The 17,694-nt window shown below is 40.6% G+C and overlaps 9 protein-coding genes across 9 annotated transcripts; 5 read left to right on the forward strand and 4 right to left on the reverse strand.

Annotated features, from left to right (window-relative positions):
- Positions 1-4: 4 nt before the first annotated feature.
- On the forward strand, positions 5-1,008 carry BEWA_013160 (proteasome subunit, putative). The gene is made up of 4 exons (XM_004832152.1): positions 5-105; positions 305-652; positions 688-889; positions 923-1,008. The coding sequence occupies exons 1-4, from the start codon at positions 27-29 to the stop codon at positions 981-983; spliced, it is 690 nt and encodes a 229-aa protein (XP_004832209.1). The 5' UTR covers positions 5-26; the 3' UTR covers positions 984-1,008.
- A 627-nt stretch (positions 1,009-1,635) lies between these two features.
- On the forward strand, positions 1,636-3,150 carry BEWA_013170 (hypothetical protein; the record flags this gene model as incomplete). The annotated part of the gene is made up of 1 exon (XM_004832153.1): positions 1,636-3,150. One exon carries the CDS (start codon positions 1,636-1,638, stop codon positions 3,148-3,150), a length of 1,515 nt encoding a protein of 504 aa, XP_004832210.1.
- A 1,515-nt stretch (positions 3,151-4,665) lies between these two features.
- On the forward strand, positions 4,666-6,189 carry BEWA_013180 (hypothetical protein; the record flags this gene model as incomplete). The annotated part of the gene is made up of 1 exon (XM_004832154.1): positions 4,666-6,189. The coding sequence occupies one exon, from the start codon at positions 4,666-4,668 to the stop codon at positions 6,187-6,189; it is 1,524 nt and encodes a 507-aa protein (XP_004832211.1).
- A 369-nt stretch (positions 6,190-6,558) lies between these two features.
- BEWA_013190 (proliferating cell nuclear antigen 1, putative) lies at positions 6,559-7,784 on the reverse strand. Its single transcript, XM_004832155.1, has 5 exons — positions 7,595-7,784; positions 7,264-7,419; positions 6,923-7,203; positions 6,828-6,884; positions 6,559-6,794 (listed from the first exon to the last, which is right to left on the reverse strand). Exons 1-5 carry the CDS (start codon positions 7,755-7,757, stop codon positions 6,621-6,623), a joined length of 831 nt encoding a protein of 276 aa, XP_004832212.1. The 5' UTR covers positions 7,758-7,784; the 3' UTR covers positions 6,559-6,620.
- A 214-nt stretch (positions 7,785-7,998) lies between these two features.
- On the forward strand, positions 7,999-8,652 carry BEWA_013200 (conserved hypothetical protein; the record flags this gene model as incomplete). The annotated part of the gene is made up of 3 exons (XM_004832156.1): positions 7,999-8,182; positions 8,218-8,281; positions 8,340-8,652. The coding sequence occupies 3 exons, from the start codon at positions 7,999-8,001 to the stop codon at positions 8,650-8,652; spliced, it is 561 nt and encodes a 186-aa protein (XP_004832213.1).
- A 98-nt stretch (positions 8,653-8,750) lies between these two features.
- Positions 8,751-9,748, reverse strand: BEWA_013210 (haloacid dehalogenase-like hydrolase family member protein; the record flags this gene model as incomplete). The annotated part of the gene is made up of 1 exon (XM_004832157.1): positions 8,751-9,748. One exon carries the CDS (start codon positions 9,746-9,748, stop codon positions 8,825-8,827), a length of 924 nt encoding a protein of 307 aa, XP_004832214.1. The 3' UTR covers positions 8,751-8,824.
- A 1,347-nt stretch (positions 9,749-11,095) lies between these two features.
- BEWA_013220 (signal peptide containing protein) lies at positions 11,096-11,848 on the reverse strand (the record flags this gene model as incomplete). The annotated part of the gene is made up of 1 exon (XM_004832158.1): positions 11,096-11,848. One exon carries the CDS (start codon positions 11,846-11,848, stop codon positions 11,096-11,098), a length of 753 nt encoding a protein of 250 aa, XP_004832215.1.
- A 717-nt stretch (positions 11,849-12,565) lies between these two features.
- On the reverse strand, positions 12,566-14,881 carry BEWA_013230 (hypothetical protein; the record flags this gene model as incomplete). Its single annotated transcript, XM_004832159.1, has 2 exons — positions 12,566-13,138; positions 13,307-14,881. 2 exons carry the CDS (start codon positions 14,879-14,881, stop codon positions 12,566-12,568), a joined length of 2,148 nt encoding a protein of 715 aa, XP_004832216.1.
- Positions 14,882-16,229: 1,348 nt separating this feature from the next.
- On the forward strand, positions 16,230-17,363 carry BEWA_013240 (haloacid dehalogenase-like hydrolase family member protein; the record flags this gene model as incomplete). Its single annotated transcript, XM_004832160.1, has 2 exons — positions 16,230-16,506; positions 16,675-17,363. The coding sequence occupies 2 exons, from the start codon at positions 16,230-16,232 to the stop codon at positions 17,361-17,363; spliced, it is 966 nt and encodes a 321-aa protein (XP_004832217.1).
- Positions 17,364-17,694: the final 331 nt, after the last annotated feature.

Raw genomic sequence — 17,694 nt, forward strand, 5'->3', positions numbered from 1 at the left:
CGTCAGTTTATGTTTTCAACCGTAAAATGAGTGGATACGTCACGGGATCTGCCATTGTTGGCATTAAATACAGAGACGGGGTCTTGTTGGCCGCAGATACCAAACGTTTGTTTAAATGTCCATGTATTCTACACCAGCGGCCATCGTTCGTCCCTATTCCATAGACGCTTTTATATTTTGCGATTTTAACGTACATTTGACGGTCTATGCGTTGATTGGACGGAATAGAGACGAACGATTGGTGCCGGGGCCAGGACTCGTCCGGTCCATACCGCTGCCTTGAGATACACACAAATTTCTACAGTGAGCTACGGGAGGATGTCTAGAGTGACGAATTACGAGAGGCTAGAGCAGGTCTCGCCCACTTCGGTATTCTGCTCTTCGGGGGATGCAGCCGACCACCAGTACATTTCAAAGTTTCTCAAAAAGGCCGTGCACAATGAACTCTTGGCCAATAATAACGACTTGTCAAAGGTCTCTATGGACGCTAAAATGCTACACAACTACATGGCACGCGTCTTTTACGCCCGCAGGAGTAAACTCGATCCCATTGTCTCCGCCGCCGTTATAGCCGGAATAAGCGATGGAGAGCCTTTTCTGGGCTACTCTGACTATTATGGAACAAAGTATACTGATGACTTTATCACCACTGGTTTGTTTGCGCATTCATTCACCTACACATTTTAGGTTTTGGAAAATATTTTGCGATTGGTCCACTGAGAGAGGAGCACAGAGCAGACATGAGTAAAGAGGAGGCTACAGATTTGGCGATACGTTGCATGAGGCTCCTGTATCTCCGGGACTGTACAGCCTCCAATAAGATACAAATTGCACATGTCACCAAGGATGGTGTTGTTATACAAGAACCCTTCTTTTTCGATTCCAAATGGTTTGTTTGTTCTCTTTAATAAAGAATGTTCAGGCACTTTGAAAAGTTTGTAAAGCCAACCTCAGCACTGCCCATTGCCGGTACACAATTTTGAAGAATGTAAAATTATACCTTTCACATTTACCTGCGATGATATTTTTGTCTAGGCTCGTCAGCATTTTCAAATTCCGTGAGTTTACTCTTGCACTGTGGATAATAGTTTATGTCTTTAATGCATTCCTGGGTCATAATGTTTCCTTTACACGCAAAATTGTTTTAGAACCGTATATTACAGTGTTGTAGTTATGCTGCAAAATTTTTGCGGTTTGTATCCATTCACAGAAAATTTTCTTTCAACTCAAGGTTATGCATGCAGTCATCTGGTTCCCTCGTTTCTGTCTACGTTGCTCTGTTGTGAAACTCCATGATTTTACAATATCGGTGTATCAATGTGCTTAAATTACATCACTAGTTTACGGTAGTATCAATTGGTTGTAGAGGTAAAGCTCTCAAATTCATCTGGGGTATTTACAAAGAGAATATGTAATTAAATAGCGTTTATTTACCCTACAAAAGACACTTGTACGATGTATCCCATTATTCCTATACCATACATGGATCTATTCCTGAGATAGACCGTGCCACATTGAGAGAAGACAACTTTAGTGCCCTCTGAAGAGAACGTAAACACGGATGTATGTTCTGGTGTCTAATAATTTAAAAGTATAAAGAAGATATTGGGGTGTGGTAATGATAGGATAAGGAAAATGGTTACGGAAGCTTGCGGATTCTGGGCACATTCCGCGGCAGTTGATATTGGAAATGACACTATCAATGATAAAGATGGAGTTACTATGGGCGAAGATGGAAAGTTTAGATATAAAGATGAATGTAATGATGTTGTAACAATTGAGCAAGCGGTGCAGAATAATGGTTACAAGGCTTACATTCACAGGGTACAAAAGGCGACAGTGACAAAAATTAAGCATCACAGCATCGACCAAAAGGGATTTGAAAGTATTGAAAATAGGTCCTACAAAGACGTAATTGTATATTATCTGGGTTATGATTATGGAAACTTATTTCCTCTACTGGTTGGACTTAAGAGGAGACTATCTGGCCATTATTACTATTACAAAAAGAGTAGCTATGATATGTCCTCAGTAGAGTGGAAAGAGGCAGGGAGTAATGTAATACAGGAACTCAGTTATATATCCAAAGTCATTAAAGATCTTATCCTTCTCAAGTTAGATGCGATAAACGGCGAGAGTTATGGAGTTGATGGTACGAGTAATTCAGCCATAAATACAGATGTTAAGATAACTGTTTCTGTACAAAACAATTATAAACCTGGCTACGATCAATACACTCACGCTATTGTAGGAAGTGGACCTATGAGGATACTTGGAACAAAACATAAGGATACATACAAACCATTCAAAGACTCTGCACTTGGTACTACGTATGAGAGTGCCTCAATTTACTATTCCAGCCTAGATAACCACCTCAGTGAACCCCTTATTCTTCAGCTTGGGGATAGTATATTGTACAGACTAGATGGTGAGAAGTGGGTTAAAGATGCTCAAATGACCTTTGATACTCTGGAGAAAAATCTGAAACTTTTGAGTTGTGCACATATCATAGACATTTCCAAAAGTATCCCATACAAGTGCACATCCAGTTATTGCAAACGGGAAATTCAAGTAGACAGGGTTCTGGATAAATCTCACAACTTCACCCTGTACAAACATCATCTTATGGATTCCGAACCATTCTCAATCTCCTCTTTTGTTAGTGATGTTGCGCATCAAGTTGGACTTCCACCTGTTTGGAATATCAAATGCATTTGCGTTTATCAATATTCACAGACTGGGGAACCGATCCTTATTTGCTTTTCATCCGGAACGCACCAATGGTACAGGAAATCTGGAGAGAATGAGTGGTCTATGGAAGACGGTCTAGTAGGCCACTCTGACCCAAAAGACATTTCAAATAGGCTAAAGGAAATTTATAATGGCTTGAATGAGGTGGTAGAACCAGAATCCGGGGCTTCGGAAAGAATTGAGGAGAATACACCAAAAGCTGAATCCCAAGACGATGAAATGCCTACCGTAGACGAGAAACCTTACCAACGCCCAAATACTGGAGCACATATACCTACAGCTTCTGTAGTCATGGGTATAGTCGGAATGTGCGTTGGAACCGCTATAGTAGTCGACATTTACAATTACCATCACCACCCGCACCTAAGCTTAATATCACGCACACTCAGGATTACCTAACAGTTTAAGTGTGGATTGACTGTACAACGCTTCATTTTATCCATTTACATGGATAATGATACCCCAAAGCGAATCCAAGGACGAGAATCTGCGCTCACCTGTGAATAACCTTGGCAGCCGCCATGACGGTCTATGTCAACTTTGAGCCCTTCATAGCAATTTTCTGGGTAATATAAACAGGGGCATAGAGCTATGCAGGTTGTATACTTTGCAGTTTCATAAATCTCCGTCTTTCGTTCCCACTCATGGATTATCCATAGACTTCGTAACTTCGTACTGGTCAGCATCACCTCCAGCTTTTCAGATTACACACTCATTATAATGAATATTTTACTTTAAATAGTAACTTTGTGTGTGTCTATGGCCTAAAACAAGCACAGTAATCCGGGACTCCTCCTATGCCACAAATTCCTTTACACATGAGATTACAACTGGAAGATTTTAGTATAAACATTTCGTAAAGGAGGTACAGCCAACAGTTTGTGAGTTATAGCGCTCTATCCTCAGACATGCAGGAGGTCACTCCCTCGGGCTACCGGAGGCCAGCAAAGCGCCCAAACGAGGTGCAAATCATACACATTTGAAATTTGTATTTTATTCAAATATTTTATGCCCATCTACCCATCATTCTGCGGGAAAGAGCTCTGAAATCGCGTCCTTTGAGGATTTCTAATGTGGAAGAACTAAAAGGAGCCACAAGTTGCTTCAATTTCAGACAAAATCTTCCTCTTGTATAGATCATTAATGCGATAGTATCAGATATAGAGGAACTTGGTGAAACGAGTGCCAATGAATGGCAGGAATAAAGATCTAGACAAGACCGGACCTGGAAATTAGGGGCTGTAACAACTTACACAGTAATACTGGTGTTAAAGGGCCATTCATGGTACAAGATTAGGGTTTTTAGCCAATAAAGTGCCAGGGCTCAGAGTATAAATTGTTGCAAAGTCAAAGCCTCCCTACGGAAAACAGGTTCACACGTCGCCTGAATGAGAGGGTGATGACACGTACAGAGGAATAAACCCCTGAAATCTCGGATCGACCCCTGGGAACTCTCCAAATCCTACTACATTGCTATCGGACTCCGAAGGATACTCATCCCCCAAATCACCATCTAGACTGCATTTGGAGATATTACTGCATAATCTAGTACAAGAAGTACTTTGAACATCAAAAACAGCCTAAATTAGGGAACAAATTCCAATGTTTACCTTGTGATTGCGATTCTCAAAAAGGCCCATAACAACTGAAAACACCCTACATTTCTAATTCACAGGAAGGAGCATTTAAGTCGGAATAAAGTCCATGAAAATTAAGGAAAGGGTATTCTGTCCAGAAGAATAGATTAAAACTCCGATCGTGTTTGGACTTTAAGGACAAAAACAGCTCCATACACCACATTTTTGTAAACTATAAAGAGACACGTTCTACTGGCCTAACCTAGGAAATAAAGAAGCTAGAGCCTAAATAAAAGTTAAATATCCCTATTCTTATACCTTTCAAAATAGCAGTATAATGAGGATCTTGAAATACCTACTCTACATCTCAGCCTCCTATTGTTGTTTCGTGGCAGGTGGTGGGTCTTCCGAAAAGGCATCTGCTGGAAAAGGAAGTGCTGTACAACCTCATGCAAAATCTAATAATAATACCGCTGGAAGACACCAGGCTACATCACAATCTGATGTTCAAGGCATATCCAAAGGAAAACTTTCAAGGAGGGGATCTGCATCACATGCCAATGCGCATCCTCAAGCAGCCCATACGAACCGTACTCAAAGACAGGGGAATTTGGAGGGAAGGAATTCTGCAGGACACAGTACTCACAGCGTGAGAGGGTCCTCTGGACATAATGCCCATGCCTCTGGAACACACAATAGGCCTGCACATCACCAGGGACAGCATCCACACCACAAGAAGAATGGACATAGCACTCCAACTCATAAAGGACGACCCCCAACTGTTGAAGATGATGATTCCTCATCACTGGATAGCAATCTTCCGGACACTACAAAGCAGGAAGAACATAAGGATGTTACAGCATCGTCTGACGTTCCTCCACCAATTCCAGCCTTAGGAAGAAGAGCTGAAGAACGTAAGAAGGATAATTCAGACCTAAAGATATCCATAGCTTCAATGGGAAGAAACACAAAAGAAAGGATTACCGTAGATATCAATAGAGATGATAATTCACATACCATAAAGAAGTGCCAAACACTGCCTGTAAAGAATCAAAAGGATATGGATGCGCCACAGTGTGATTATTCCTGTGACTCTCAGTCGAACATTGCCAAGTTTGTGGACGGAGAAGAGGTCATTTGGGATGCCGGTGAAACAAACGCCAGAGCATTCTATGGTACTCTCGTACTTAAAGATGGACACAAGTACTTCTCATTCCGCGTATCAGATGGCAATAGGTACAAACTTGAGACCAAATATGCCAGTAATGCTAGTGGTAAATGGCAGATAATACCAGAAATCGAGTATAATCGCCAAATAGAAAATATCAAGGATCCGGAATCCATACAAGGAACTGTGTTGGACCTTTTGAATCCAGATGAAGAAAAGATTGAGAAGGAAAGAGTTGTCAACAATGGTTTCCATGGTATAAAGTATAAGGTAAAGACAGGTCATGACAACATAACTCGCATTGTTGAGGGCGAAGCTAAAAATGAACCTGCAGGTGACTCTCATGATAGCCATAAAAAAGAAGATAGCTCAGCACCAAAGTCAGAAGCTGAGGGATCAGCAGGAGCCGCTGCATTAGTTGCCGGTCATGATATAGAAAGTATTGATGATGAGGACGAAGTAAAAGAAGATTCATACATTTGGAGAGCTGCTGCTGATGATCATTACTGTACTGAAGCCCTTGTATATCCTGAAGACAAACCTGTGAAGATATTGCTCGTTAAAACCCATAACCCAGATGGTAATGAAGCAACAGTATACTTCATTAAAGACAATGGTAAATGGAATTTTGCTAATCAGAAGGTGTATCTCGATGAAATGAATAAACTGAGGAACCAGGCATCAGACAACTGATACAAATCCTGAGAATATCAGATCAATCATTATCGCATGAGCTCAACAAAGACTCTTCCATAAAGCTCATTTACAGATTTTCAACACGGATCACAAAATTTGTATACTCCCGATTGTAACGTATGCATTTCCAAAAATCCTTCAAGATACTTTTACCAAATGGAGTATTAGAAAAGGTAGAAATGGAAGCCAAAGTCAAAGCGTTAAAAAATGAGGAGTAAAAAGCCAAAAGGGCGTAAAATAAATCACAAATTCCTCACTGTTCACCTTTTGTGAGTGATCATCCTGTAATTTATTTCATGTTCATATGTTATAGCGCGTGTATACTTCAATATCCACAAACTATAAAGCAAATCAAAGGGACAAATTAAACGATTGTTCCTGTGGATCGTATCGATTATCCACCAGAATCCCTAGTGTATTATTCAAAACTAATCAGTTTCAATGTCATCATCGATCTTTGGTGCGAGGTAAAATTTGAGTTCTCCCAAAACTTGTCCGTGACGTGAAACAGACTCTCCAATAGCATCTCTTAGTTCATAACGTACTTCTATTGGCCTGTTTTGACTCAGTCCAAAAGTTACAGTGTCACTTAAACAACCACTCTGTACATTTACATGAGAGAAGAGCACTCTTACCTTGGTAAACATTGATAGGTACTTTGTTGCATACGACTGCTTAATTGGGTTCTTTACCTGGGGATTTTTGTGACTACTAGAGACGGAAAACGCACCTTTATGGTAACTCCACAATCTCCTTCGGAGGAGGGAGGACGATTCCTCAAGACAACTTCACCGTGACCCAAGTCTCCCTGGGTTGAGAATGTGATGGAGTTTCTGGAAACGTCCATCTTGATTGTATCTGAAAACTCATTCATTTGCTTGCAAATGTTGGTAATCTCCTTGGAACTCAGGGTGATTTCAGCGTCGAATCCTTCTGTGTTTTCGGGAATACTCAAAGCGTCTTGCTCAATCGACATGAGCTTTAACGAGAAGCTCGAAACACGGTCCTCAACTGAATGATTGTTAAACATGCAGAGCATGCATAGATGGAATGCATGAATAACCACCTTACCATTATTTTCAAAGATGAAGGTAATCAAATCCTTGTCTTCTTCGCTCTGGATGAGCACGGAATCGTTGTTTGTGCAAGACTTGAACGCCTTGGTGACAGAGTTTATATTGATTCCAAGGGCGCGCGGACGGTCGCATCTGTAGAGCACGAAACCACCTAAAGATGTGATGTAACGCCAAAAGAGTAGGAGGAACACAACAAAAGACGACACACACTGACGGCAGTTATGGAATCCAGACCCCGTGGCCACTTTACGGTACACACAGCAGTAGAATGCCCATAGACAGCCAAAGTCACGAAGCTATGACATTAAGGAATGGGTAAAACTTACTCTCGTAGAGCTTGAGGTGCACGAGCGCAATGTGGTTGCCGTCCAGGGCCTGCAGGGTCATTCCAGTGGCATCAAAGTCGATGTTTCCATCGGTAATCAAATCACGTATGCAGTCGAATATACGACGCAATACCACCGCGTTGTTCAGCTTTAATTCCAGCATTTTAAACAGAGTGAGTGATGACTTGTCAAGACTATTGGGCATCCCATACACATACACTATAGGCCTGGGCGAGCTTCCAGCCTGGAGCCGTCCCTGGTTTGCAGTACGACCTTAAAGGGAAAGACTAGAGGCCCAGCATGTGCCTCGCGGTCTCGCGCGTCAAACGCCGCCCTCCAGACGGGCGCCCGGCGGCTCTACACATTTCCTCATCGGGCTGGGCGTTTGCGTTTAGACGAAGAAAATGACCGATGAATTTTCCGCCCTGGACAAAAGGGACACTTTTTACATCCTCCTATTTTCGATACTCGCAGGGGTCGCAAACGAGCTCATCTCATGGGTTTTCGTCTATCGCAAGGAAAGTTTTCAAAAGGCACACAAGGAAGTGTGCGACGGCTACGAGGACTACGTGCTCTCGAAAATCATCCGTAAGTCTCCGCCTCCGCTCATGACCTTTCCGCAGCTGCCAGCAAGAACTCGATACTCTCCGGAGAGACTCCCGCAAAGGTATTCGCCGGCAAAATTAGGTGAGTTGCTCTTTCTGCATCCCTAGTGATGCTATCGACGGCTCATTATATGCTGCAGGAAATTGAGAAATACAAAGAATGTCTCGACTCTGATAACGGGACTGGTGTTTATGGGCTTGATGCCCGCAATCATGAGCTTTTTTGAGAATTGTGCCGTGGCAAAATTGCCATTTAAACCCTTTTACTTTATCGCCTTTTTTACCCATAGCAAGACACTTGGAAATGATGTGACTGATTGCACAGCCACCGCCATTTATACGCTCGTTTCGGTGGTTTCTGGGCACTATACAAAAGTTTTTCTGGGATACTCATCGCCAATATCGGCGTTTAAGGAGAGCGTGCTCGAAGAAGAAATCAGAAGAGGGATGTAAATCGCTAGACTCTGCACAGCCATATAGATGAAATCAAGTTGTAAAAGTATACTTTACATTTAACAAACTATTTGTTTTAAATACAAATGGGCAATTATGGGAATGGCATCAATAAATGTGACGTTTAAAACGACATTTTATTCAACAGTTTGAAAATGTGCAAGGAACCATTCTAGCTGGTGTATAGTAGTTCCAGTGCCTGAGCAACTGCTCCCTCATCATGACCTTTATCCAAGACCCACTTTGCATGCCTCTTGACAAAGTCTGGTGCATCATCAACACAAAATGAATGGTCACAAAAATCCATGGCCTCGATATCGTTATCAGCATTACCAATGAATCCACAATCTTTTGGCGAGAGACCATAGTGTTCCATTAGATTCTTCAGACCAAGAGCTTTGGTCACACCAGCTGGATTGACGTTGCAAAACCCAGATCTAGCTGTCTTGCAAACATAGTCCGTACCTTCCTTAAACTCTCTAAACTTAAAGTTATTGCAACACACGGACAGTGCTAAAATGTCCATGGAGAGTAGCTCGTTGCCAGTAACCAACTTTGGATTTGGAACTCCTCTAAGTTCCAAGGTAAACCTAAAGTTCCCGTGGATGCTAGTCAGTGAATACTGCCCATCCTTGGTATAAAATACAAATGTCTGTAAAGATCTGCATTCTGTTACGTGCTCACAAACAGCCTTGACAAATTCCTTGGAAAACGCTTTGGAATACATTATACTACCATTCTCATCATAAACTATTGAACCATTATTATAGACGCCAGGGTATCCTTTGTACCCGGTCTCTTCTTCCATATCCTTTAGAATATCCGATACTCCGCTAAACGTACGACCCGTACAAATGAATGGTACGAAGCCATTCTTCCTGGCTTTGGAAAATGCGTCCAAGTTCTTTTTCCATGACTCTTTATTATCTGTATAGAAGGTCCCGTCAATGTCAATTCCAAAGTACTTTGGTGGATTTTCCAGCCTTAAAAACTGCGATATATTTGAATCCACAGAGGTGCCTCCATCCGTATCTCCGCAAATTACGCCTTTTAATCTGAAGGGTATGCAAAAGAAGAAAAATATGTAAAGGATCATCGTTATTGCGGCGGAAGAATTTGTGAATTCAAAGGGATAGGAGAATAATAAAAGGCCATGGGGTGAAGGAAGAAGACTTTTATTCTCTAGAGTCGGAAATTTTTCAGTATTATTCCTTCATAATCTCGGTAAATATTCCATAAATTTAGTTTTGAAAGGGCGTTGGATTTGTTCAGAGATATCACGTGTTTTAGTTGGTATTTGTTCACAATCCTGTAGCTTTCCTGGTAACATTTTAGACACTTTATAGACGCATTTTTATGTACTGAAGACGGTAGATGTATCTAAATGGATCAATTATTACTCCAAGAAAAACCAAAAGGGACTCTTTAGTGGCACAAGTATTGAGTGAGTAAGTCTAATATCCTTTGGATTTCGTCGTTTAACCTGCTCTGGATCCATTTTGTTGCTGATATATTCTAAGGTAATATCTCGGGATGTTATTAAAAGCTCTTGCAAAGCGTAGGCAAATTTGCACTCAAACTTTACATTGTAGTAGATATTATTGGCTCAAGGTCACCATAATGCATTTCCGGTTGGACAATTATAACATGTGCTGGATTTTCAGAGTCCTCGCTTGTAGATCGATGTCCCCAAGAGTTTATTCTCTCGTCATCGTTCTGTTCCTCACCATTAATCTCAACAATTCCAATGTTTTCATCCTTTTTTCCAAAGCAACACTCCAACCAGCAACAGATACAATGGTTTATACCGGATAGGAGGAAAAGAATGAGCTTGAGTTTCATTTCAAAATCAAGTAGAAAATTGCCAGGTGTAAAATAAAATAAAGTGTAAAATGATTCAAGTTACAATGGGGTATACATGCAGTTTTACCGTCTGTAAGTGTGTTGTCTGGGTAATTAGTCTTACCAGGGATTCCAAAGCCAAAATTTAATATAGACAATGTGCAATTACCGTGATTATCGTGTATTTATACTCCCTAGGATAAGTAGCGATTATATGACCTTTATAGACATAATCCATGGAAACGTTAGATATACTAATTAATCTGCCCTTAGTATAGGGGTTGTGTTATGTGTGTTATTAGTTTCTACTCTTGCATATCCCACAACTGCTCACTTTCTAGATTTAGGGGTCTTAGACCTAGGAGCAGTGGTTCTCCGACGTTTTATTATGTTCCTAATCCTTATTACTTTGTCATGGAAAATGCAAGTCTACTATGCCTATAGATCTAAAAGAGACTCTCGTTAATTAAGTATGCACACTCCAATGGAGTGCGAACAATATACTGAAGAATAATACTGCATTACATCCATAGGGGGTATCCATTAGTCACTATTGTACAGGTTCCAAATTTTTACCATTGGATACACTTGAATTTTAAATCTACTTTTTCTTCCATTTATCACCAACCTTCCCAAAGCGAAGAAACGAAAATGAGTCTTTGTTCTTCCTGACATGTAACTTGACCTTTCCGGAAGCGCTCTTTGGGTAGTATTCACAGAGATAGCAAACTTGATTGTTACCAGCAGTCCATACTTCCTTCTCTCCGTCCACAATCTTTTCTATAAGATGCCCAGGTTGTGGAGTAACCAAACGATTAACATCATCCCTCCCGCATTTTACAAGTTGGTATTTTTCATCACCTTCCTCGAGAGAAGATAGATCCAAAGTGAACTTGGTTGGTGCATTGGAGCCTAGTTTAAGGGCAGAAAATTTCTTTTTATAACTGCTTCTCAACTTTTTCCAACTCGGTTTACCACCACATCCGGTTTTGTCCTTGTACTTGTAGTATTTCAAGCTTTTCCGTGCAGATGATTCCGCACCAATAACTACTATACGTGGTTCATTGTCCTTAAGGAATGCCATACAGTAGAAACATTTATCTCCAAATTTACCTATCCAGACCTTCTTGTTTCGATTCACAATTTTATTAACTTTTTTAGACTTTAGGAGGTAAATCTTTGCAGGAAGTCCATCAACATCTGTTTCAATGGCTCTGCAGATTGATGGGTCAGGGTTAGAAAGATCTAGAGTAATGGGATTAGTAGGACTCCCTCCACAACAAGTTGTGAAATAACCTACAGAATGGCATAACCTTACCAGACATACTGTCAATAGTGCTGCCAGAATCCTCATCCCCCTACTCTACCATCTCTTAACTGGTGTGAGCAGAATCTTGGTACAAGCAGGTTTAGCTATAAGAGGAATAATGGGAATGGAGAGGAAGAAAAGTAGACAATGGATGGGGTGAATAACAATTTATATCGCCATTTATTCTAGACTTATCCTCATCTCCACAAATTACTAACCACGATAATAAAAAATAAATATCGCAGATATAAAGCAGCCCTATACTTAGGGCAAACAATTAAATGCAAGTATGGAATATTAACCCCAATACTGAATAGTGGAAGGATCAGGGGACCCTTTTTTGGTTTATCCCTTCATCTCGTTTAACTTTTTGCTAAACATATCCTTTTCAATAGTGTCCCACTTTCCATTTAGTTTCTCAAAGAATTTAAGTTCGAAATTATTACAGTTCTTTACACCTATCATGAGGAGTATAGAATCACCCTTTGTGTGAGACATTACACCTACAGACTTTTCAGTCCCAGAAGCTTTCCAAACTTCATTTTCACTATCAACAACAGAGATTATTTTTTGAGTAGTCTCTATTTCATATATAATACATCTTACTCCACTATTCCCATCCACTTCTCTGACCATATTTTCGTCTGGATTTGAGGTCGAGAATAATGGGAGTAGCATCAGGAGATTTATCAGTAACAATAGACTGTTGAGGTGAATGACCCTAAAATTTTCCTTAGACCTATGAGTGATAGAAAGTAAAGGTTAATTAGGATTATTTCCGTGTCCATTTATCATTATTTTTAACTTCGCGTTAAACAGTTCTTCATCAATCTCATTCCATTCAATATCAACTTTTTCAAAATAGTGATCGGTGTGACCATAGTCATTCCTTATAGTCATGACAAGTAGCATGGATTCTCCCTTTGTATAAGACTTAACACCTATACACTTTTCATTAGAATCCGAAACAGGCAATTTTGGAAAGTTCTCCATATTTCCATGGGGATCTAGTCCTATGCTATGCAACATGGTTATCGTCCCAAATAAATGCGGAAAAATTGACAGATTTTCAGAGTCACCGTGGTTAATATCTTCAAGAATATCCTGTGATCCGTCATCCCCCTTTAAGTATTTACTTAAATCATTATTATCTAGACTATGAAGAGTTGATTTTACCTTTCCATATGACACCCAAATGAGAACTCCATCCTCTAGGATGAGGTCTATATGATGACCATTCTTTGGGGAATAGTTCTTAACGGCTACTCCAGATATTCTATACTCAACAACTATTTCAGTTTCACTTTGGTTAGCAAGGTCTAGAACAAGACCATCCTGTTCAACTGATTGAAGTGGAGTACCTTTAAGATTATCTTTAGGTGCTATAGTTGAAGTATTCGGATTATAAGACTCTTCTACAAACTGGTTAGTCACTCCTCCCCTCATCTAATCTAGTTTCTGATTATAATCATCTTCCATAATATCCTTCCATTCTTCATTAACTTTCTCAAAGTGCTTATTACCAGTCTTGGGAGAAATTAAAAGTAGTGAAGAGTCTCCCTTTGTCGATACTATCGCTAATAGAAGCTCTTCACCCTCAGGAGTAGCCAAAAGTTTAGTTTCTCCATCCACAACTAAAGTTATGAGGACAGCATCCTTTGGAGTATATGCAGTATGTTCTACTCCATAAACTTCCCTTTTGCTAATCTCCACTTTGTCTTTATCGGGATTGGCTAAATCGAGAATGACATCAACATGACCAACTTGAGGATCTACTTCCTGAGGAGATTGTTCAATAGGCATAAAAGATGCCTCCTCAGATGTTTCATGAGCAGGAGACTTTACAGGTTTATCAGCAGGCTCTGTTTTATCTTCCTGTAAGATACCATTTAGTGTGACCTCTATGGGAGCCTCTTCAGGAGATTCCTTAGCAGCATCCTCCTTAGGTTCTTCTGATTCACTCTCCTCGACCTCATTAACCCCTTCTGCCTCTTCGCAATATACATTTTCAGAGGCTAGAGAATCTGAGTCGGTTGTGTCTAAAGCAGAGAGTAAATCACCATTTTGGTCTGTGGAATCATTATTATTTCCCTCAGTTTTGGTATCTTTAGATACAAGATCAGTATCTTCTGAATGTTCAGGAACCTCAGATACGTCCTCAACTATAACCTCTGGTACATCCTCTACAAGAACTTCTGGTAGATTCTCAGGTTCTTCATGAGATGCTTTGGGTGGGACATTTAGATGGTCATCTGTCGATCCTTCAACAGTCTCTTCAAGAATTGATGTATCAAGAGACTGCTCACTATCTTTATTCTCCAACTGTAGAGATGAAGTTGAACTGTCCGCTGTTTCATTTGGAGGAGGCGTTTCAGATTCTTCCATTTTCTTCACCTTATCAGTAGCGTCTTCCCATCTTCCATCAGCTTTTTTAAAAAATCTATTCTGAATATTCTGACCATCATTTATAAGTATAACAAGAGAAGAAGAATTTCCTCTAGTAAAAGATACTGCTAATGTGCACATTTCTTCAGATGTAGCTGTCCATATGGTTACTCCACTGTCTAGAACAGACGTAATCTTGGAACTACTCTTAAGGTGATATTCCCTACATTCTATTCCATCATCATTTTTCGTTTTTACATCTATCTTAGATTTATCAGGATTAGTAATATCTAGAATATTCTCAGATTTGCACTTCTCCTTTAGTTTCTTAAGCTTATTTTTATGAGTACCCTCTCTACCATCTTTCCACTGCTTACCATCATAGTACTTATAGGTAGTACCTTCCTTACCGAGAAAACCCTTTGTCTTTATAACAGCCAGTGTAGGTCTACCTTTGTCCATGTACAGTACTGCTGAAGAACAAGGAGAACCAAATATACCACTGGACCATATAATATCCTGATCATACTTGAGCTCAGCAACTTTATCGACTTTAGCTGTGAGTTTGAGAACCTTAATACAATCCTCCTTTGCTTCATCTACATTAAAGAGAGATGTGTAAACCTTATTCTCGTCTCCGCAGTAACATAGTCCTGCCAGACAGAGTGTGTAGAATAGTGTTAGGATCCTCATAGCTCCCAAGACCCACCTTTTCGTAAATCATATATTGTTTCCACCCTAATAAGGGATCATTTCATTTAATTGTACCCTTGGAGCACACACATGAGATGAAAAGAAGAAGATGTGCATACATTCCTTCGAGGACCCCATCGGGATGCCAGAAAAGGAACTAGAATAAGGAATAAGCAATCTATCTTCCCCTTGTTTAATACCAAAACCCTTTATATTGTTTGGCCATTCGTGTAAAAGCGGTTGTGAACATAATTGTTATCACCAGAGTTGGTACACACCTCTGATACACACTTTCGGCAAACTTGCCATAATTTTTCACATCAGACTCTATTATCTCCAGAATCTTTACGAGTTTTAACTTCAAAAGACTCATACCCATTATGTGGACTGGTATTATATTGGCGTAGACTCGAGCCCATGGAGTGTAGAAGAAGCTACCGCTCGTTCTATAATCGATGTACTTCGCCAAATTGTCTCGAAAGAATGTATGCAGTAATGTTTTATATCTTTTTGGAGTGTAACATAGAGGTTTATCCGTCGTGAGGAACTGTCATGGTCACATCTCAGTCCCGTTGTCTATTTGGTATATGCAGAACATTCTTCGTCTTCCAAGCGTCTTTTATGATCCACACATGTCTACCAACAGTATTGTCCGCGTGTGTATAGCGAACTCTCCACTTGCCCTCATTATAGCTGCTTGCATTAGCGGTTAATGCAGCGCGATTCCTCCCCTACATGCACTGCTCCTTCATTCTCCCTTTCATTATATCCACAATAGCGGTCGCCGTTGCCGGTGTATATCTATCCACGAGGTTGAGATGGTCACTCAGGGATCCTGAACGACCCCTTGTATCGGATATTCACTTTTCTAAAAGTCACACCAGGGTTCCATTCGTATATGTAACATTTCTGCTACTTATATTCCTCTTTACAGTCTGATGTTTTGCTACTAGTCATTCACTTGTGGAGGAATCCGCGCACACATCTCGATGCTGGGTGTCTCGTTTAATTCATGCACTAAAGTATGGCCATAATTAATCGCACATTTGTGTGGAAATTTCCTCCGGGTCATCATTCCACTTTTCTCTCCTGCCCATCATTCTTCTAGGTACCCCTTCCCTCTATGGGTCTCCTGCTCTCACTGGTCGCTGTAACGGCCTTTTTGAGCCCCTTTCGCTATGCACCAGTTCCCATTGCCAGGAATCCGTAGGGATTTTATAGCACAAGACCCAGAGTCAGACATTTGGGCAACGGAAGGCCAATTCCGATTCACATTACGATCCCTGCCCCCATGCATTATGCGAGAAGTTCGAGGTTCACTTGTAGTTCATTATGTAGTTTTTCCAGCATGAAAATCATTGCACTTTTATTTTTAAAAATTTGCTTGGATGTAGCAGTTGTGAGCGGTACAGGTGGGCGAGAAGAAGGTCAACTGAGAGGACAGGATTCCATACAAGAGATTCCTTCAAATACATCAAAGTTTGAGAAACCGCAACAACTTCCAAAATTCTTTGGAATTGACTGTGATGAAACGTTTCTCACGGAAAATGCGGAAGGATTGAAGAAGAATATCGAGGCTTTCGCAGAGGTAAAGAAGAGAGGTTTTATGCCGTTTTTCTGCACAGGTAAGAATGATGATCGGTGGAACCAGTCAGATAGAGGATGGAGGCTCTGCGAATTCATCCTTCTATTCCCTCTGACAAAGTCCAGAGTATATGGAAGGAGTGCTGTGACCGAAATTTTTGGCATCCACACTTCACCCCCTTGCATTCATAATCCATAAACACATTTAGGCAAACCACTGAGCTCAATTCTAGCTTTACTAGGAGACGATTTTGAGGCAAAGACCGGGTACAAAGGATACCCTGGCGTGTATAATAATGGTTCAATAGTTTACGACGAGAATGGTAATGTAGTATATTCCAAAGCGTTTACAAGAGAGTTTTTATCGACGTTTTTAAAGTCTATAGAGGATGGTAATCTATCTAAAATTTGTACATTCCACTCCAAAGACGCGATTTATTCACTGATTAAAGCAGAGGGAATGTGGATAAAGTATTTGGAATCACAGGGCTTCTCAATTCCAGAGGTTAAAACACCCCAAGAAATTCAAGAGTTTGAGATTGTAAATATATACATCATGTGCGAAAACCTGAAAATTGGTGACTTGAAGGAGGGTGTAGACTATATCGCCGTGAGGAGTGTATCCGGGGTGTTTGATGTAAACCCCGCTGGAGTTACAAAGATGACTGGTATGAAGACGCTGTTGTCCCGTTACAATGAGTTCCCACCTTTTTGCGGATACATTGGTGACGGAGATAATGATGTAGAATGCCTGGATGTTTGTAGCCAATCTTTTGCGGTCGGAGATGCGAAGGATGTGGCCAAGAAGCATGCCAAGTGGGTTCTGAGCAAAAGCTATAATGACGGAGCAGTTGCTGAAGCCCTTGAACTACTATACGGCCCATTATCAGTTGCGTAAGATCCGCATGAAATGGTAAATAATGCAGTCTCCAATACATGTATAGGTACTAGTATTCGATATCTCCAAGTAGTTGAGGATTCCTGGACCGTTATTACCGTAAATGTGCGAGTCTTGTTGTGAGTATAACTTGTGAGTGTACATGTAACGCAGTGTAGCGGCAATACCATATGAAGAAGATCCCATGTCGCAAGTCGGGATAATTATCACCACTTTTTTTCATTCCTTCATGGGCACTCTCTATATCTACAAGGAATCTTCTTAAAATCTTCCATAGAATGTAGAGTGGCAAGATAGATGCTTGATAATGGATATATGAAGGAGTTACGGA

The sequence above is a fragment of the Theileria equi genome, assembly GCF_000342415.1.
Source record: "Theileria equi strain WA chromosome 4 map unlocalized gcontig_1105316255033, whole genome shotgun sequence".
NCBI lineage: Eukaryota > Apicomplexa > Aconoidasida > Piroplasmida > Theileriidae > Theileria > Theileria equi.

Coding starts and splice junctions, on each gene's coding strand:
- BEWA_013160 (XM_004832152.1), top strand. CDS start 27: ATGAGTGGATACGTCACGGGATCTGCCATTGTTGGCATTAAATACAGA. Junction 106..304: donor GTTGGCCGCAGATACCAAAC/GTTTGTTTAAAT, acceptor AAATTTCTACAG/TGAGCTACGGGAGGATGTCT. Junction 890..922: donor TTCTTTTTCGATTCCAAATG/GTTTGTTTGTTC, acceptor AAGAATGTTCAG/GCACTTTGAAAAGTTTGTAA.
- BEWA_013190 (XM_004832155.1), bottom strand. CDS start 7,757: ATGCTGGAATTAAAGCTGAACAACGCGGTGGTATTGCGTCGTATATTC. Junction 6,885..6,922: donor ATTGTGGAGTTACCATAAAG/GTGCGTTTTCCG, acceptor AAAAATCCCCAG/GTAAAGAACCCAATTAAGCA. Junction 6,795..6,827: donor ACCTATCAATGTTTACCAAG/GTAAGAGTGCTC, acceptor GTAAATGTACAG/AGTGGTTGTTTAAGTGACAC.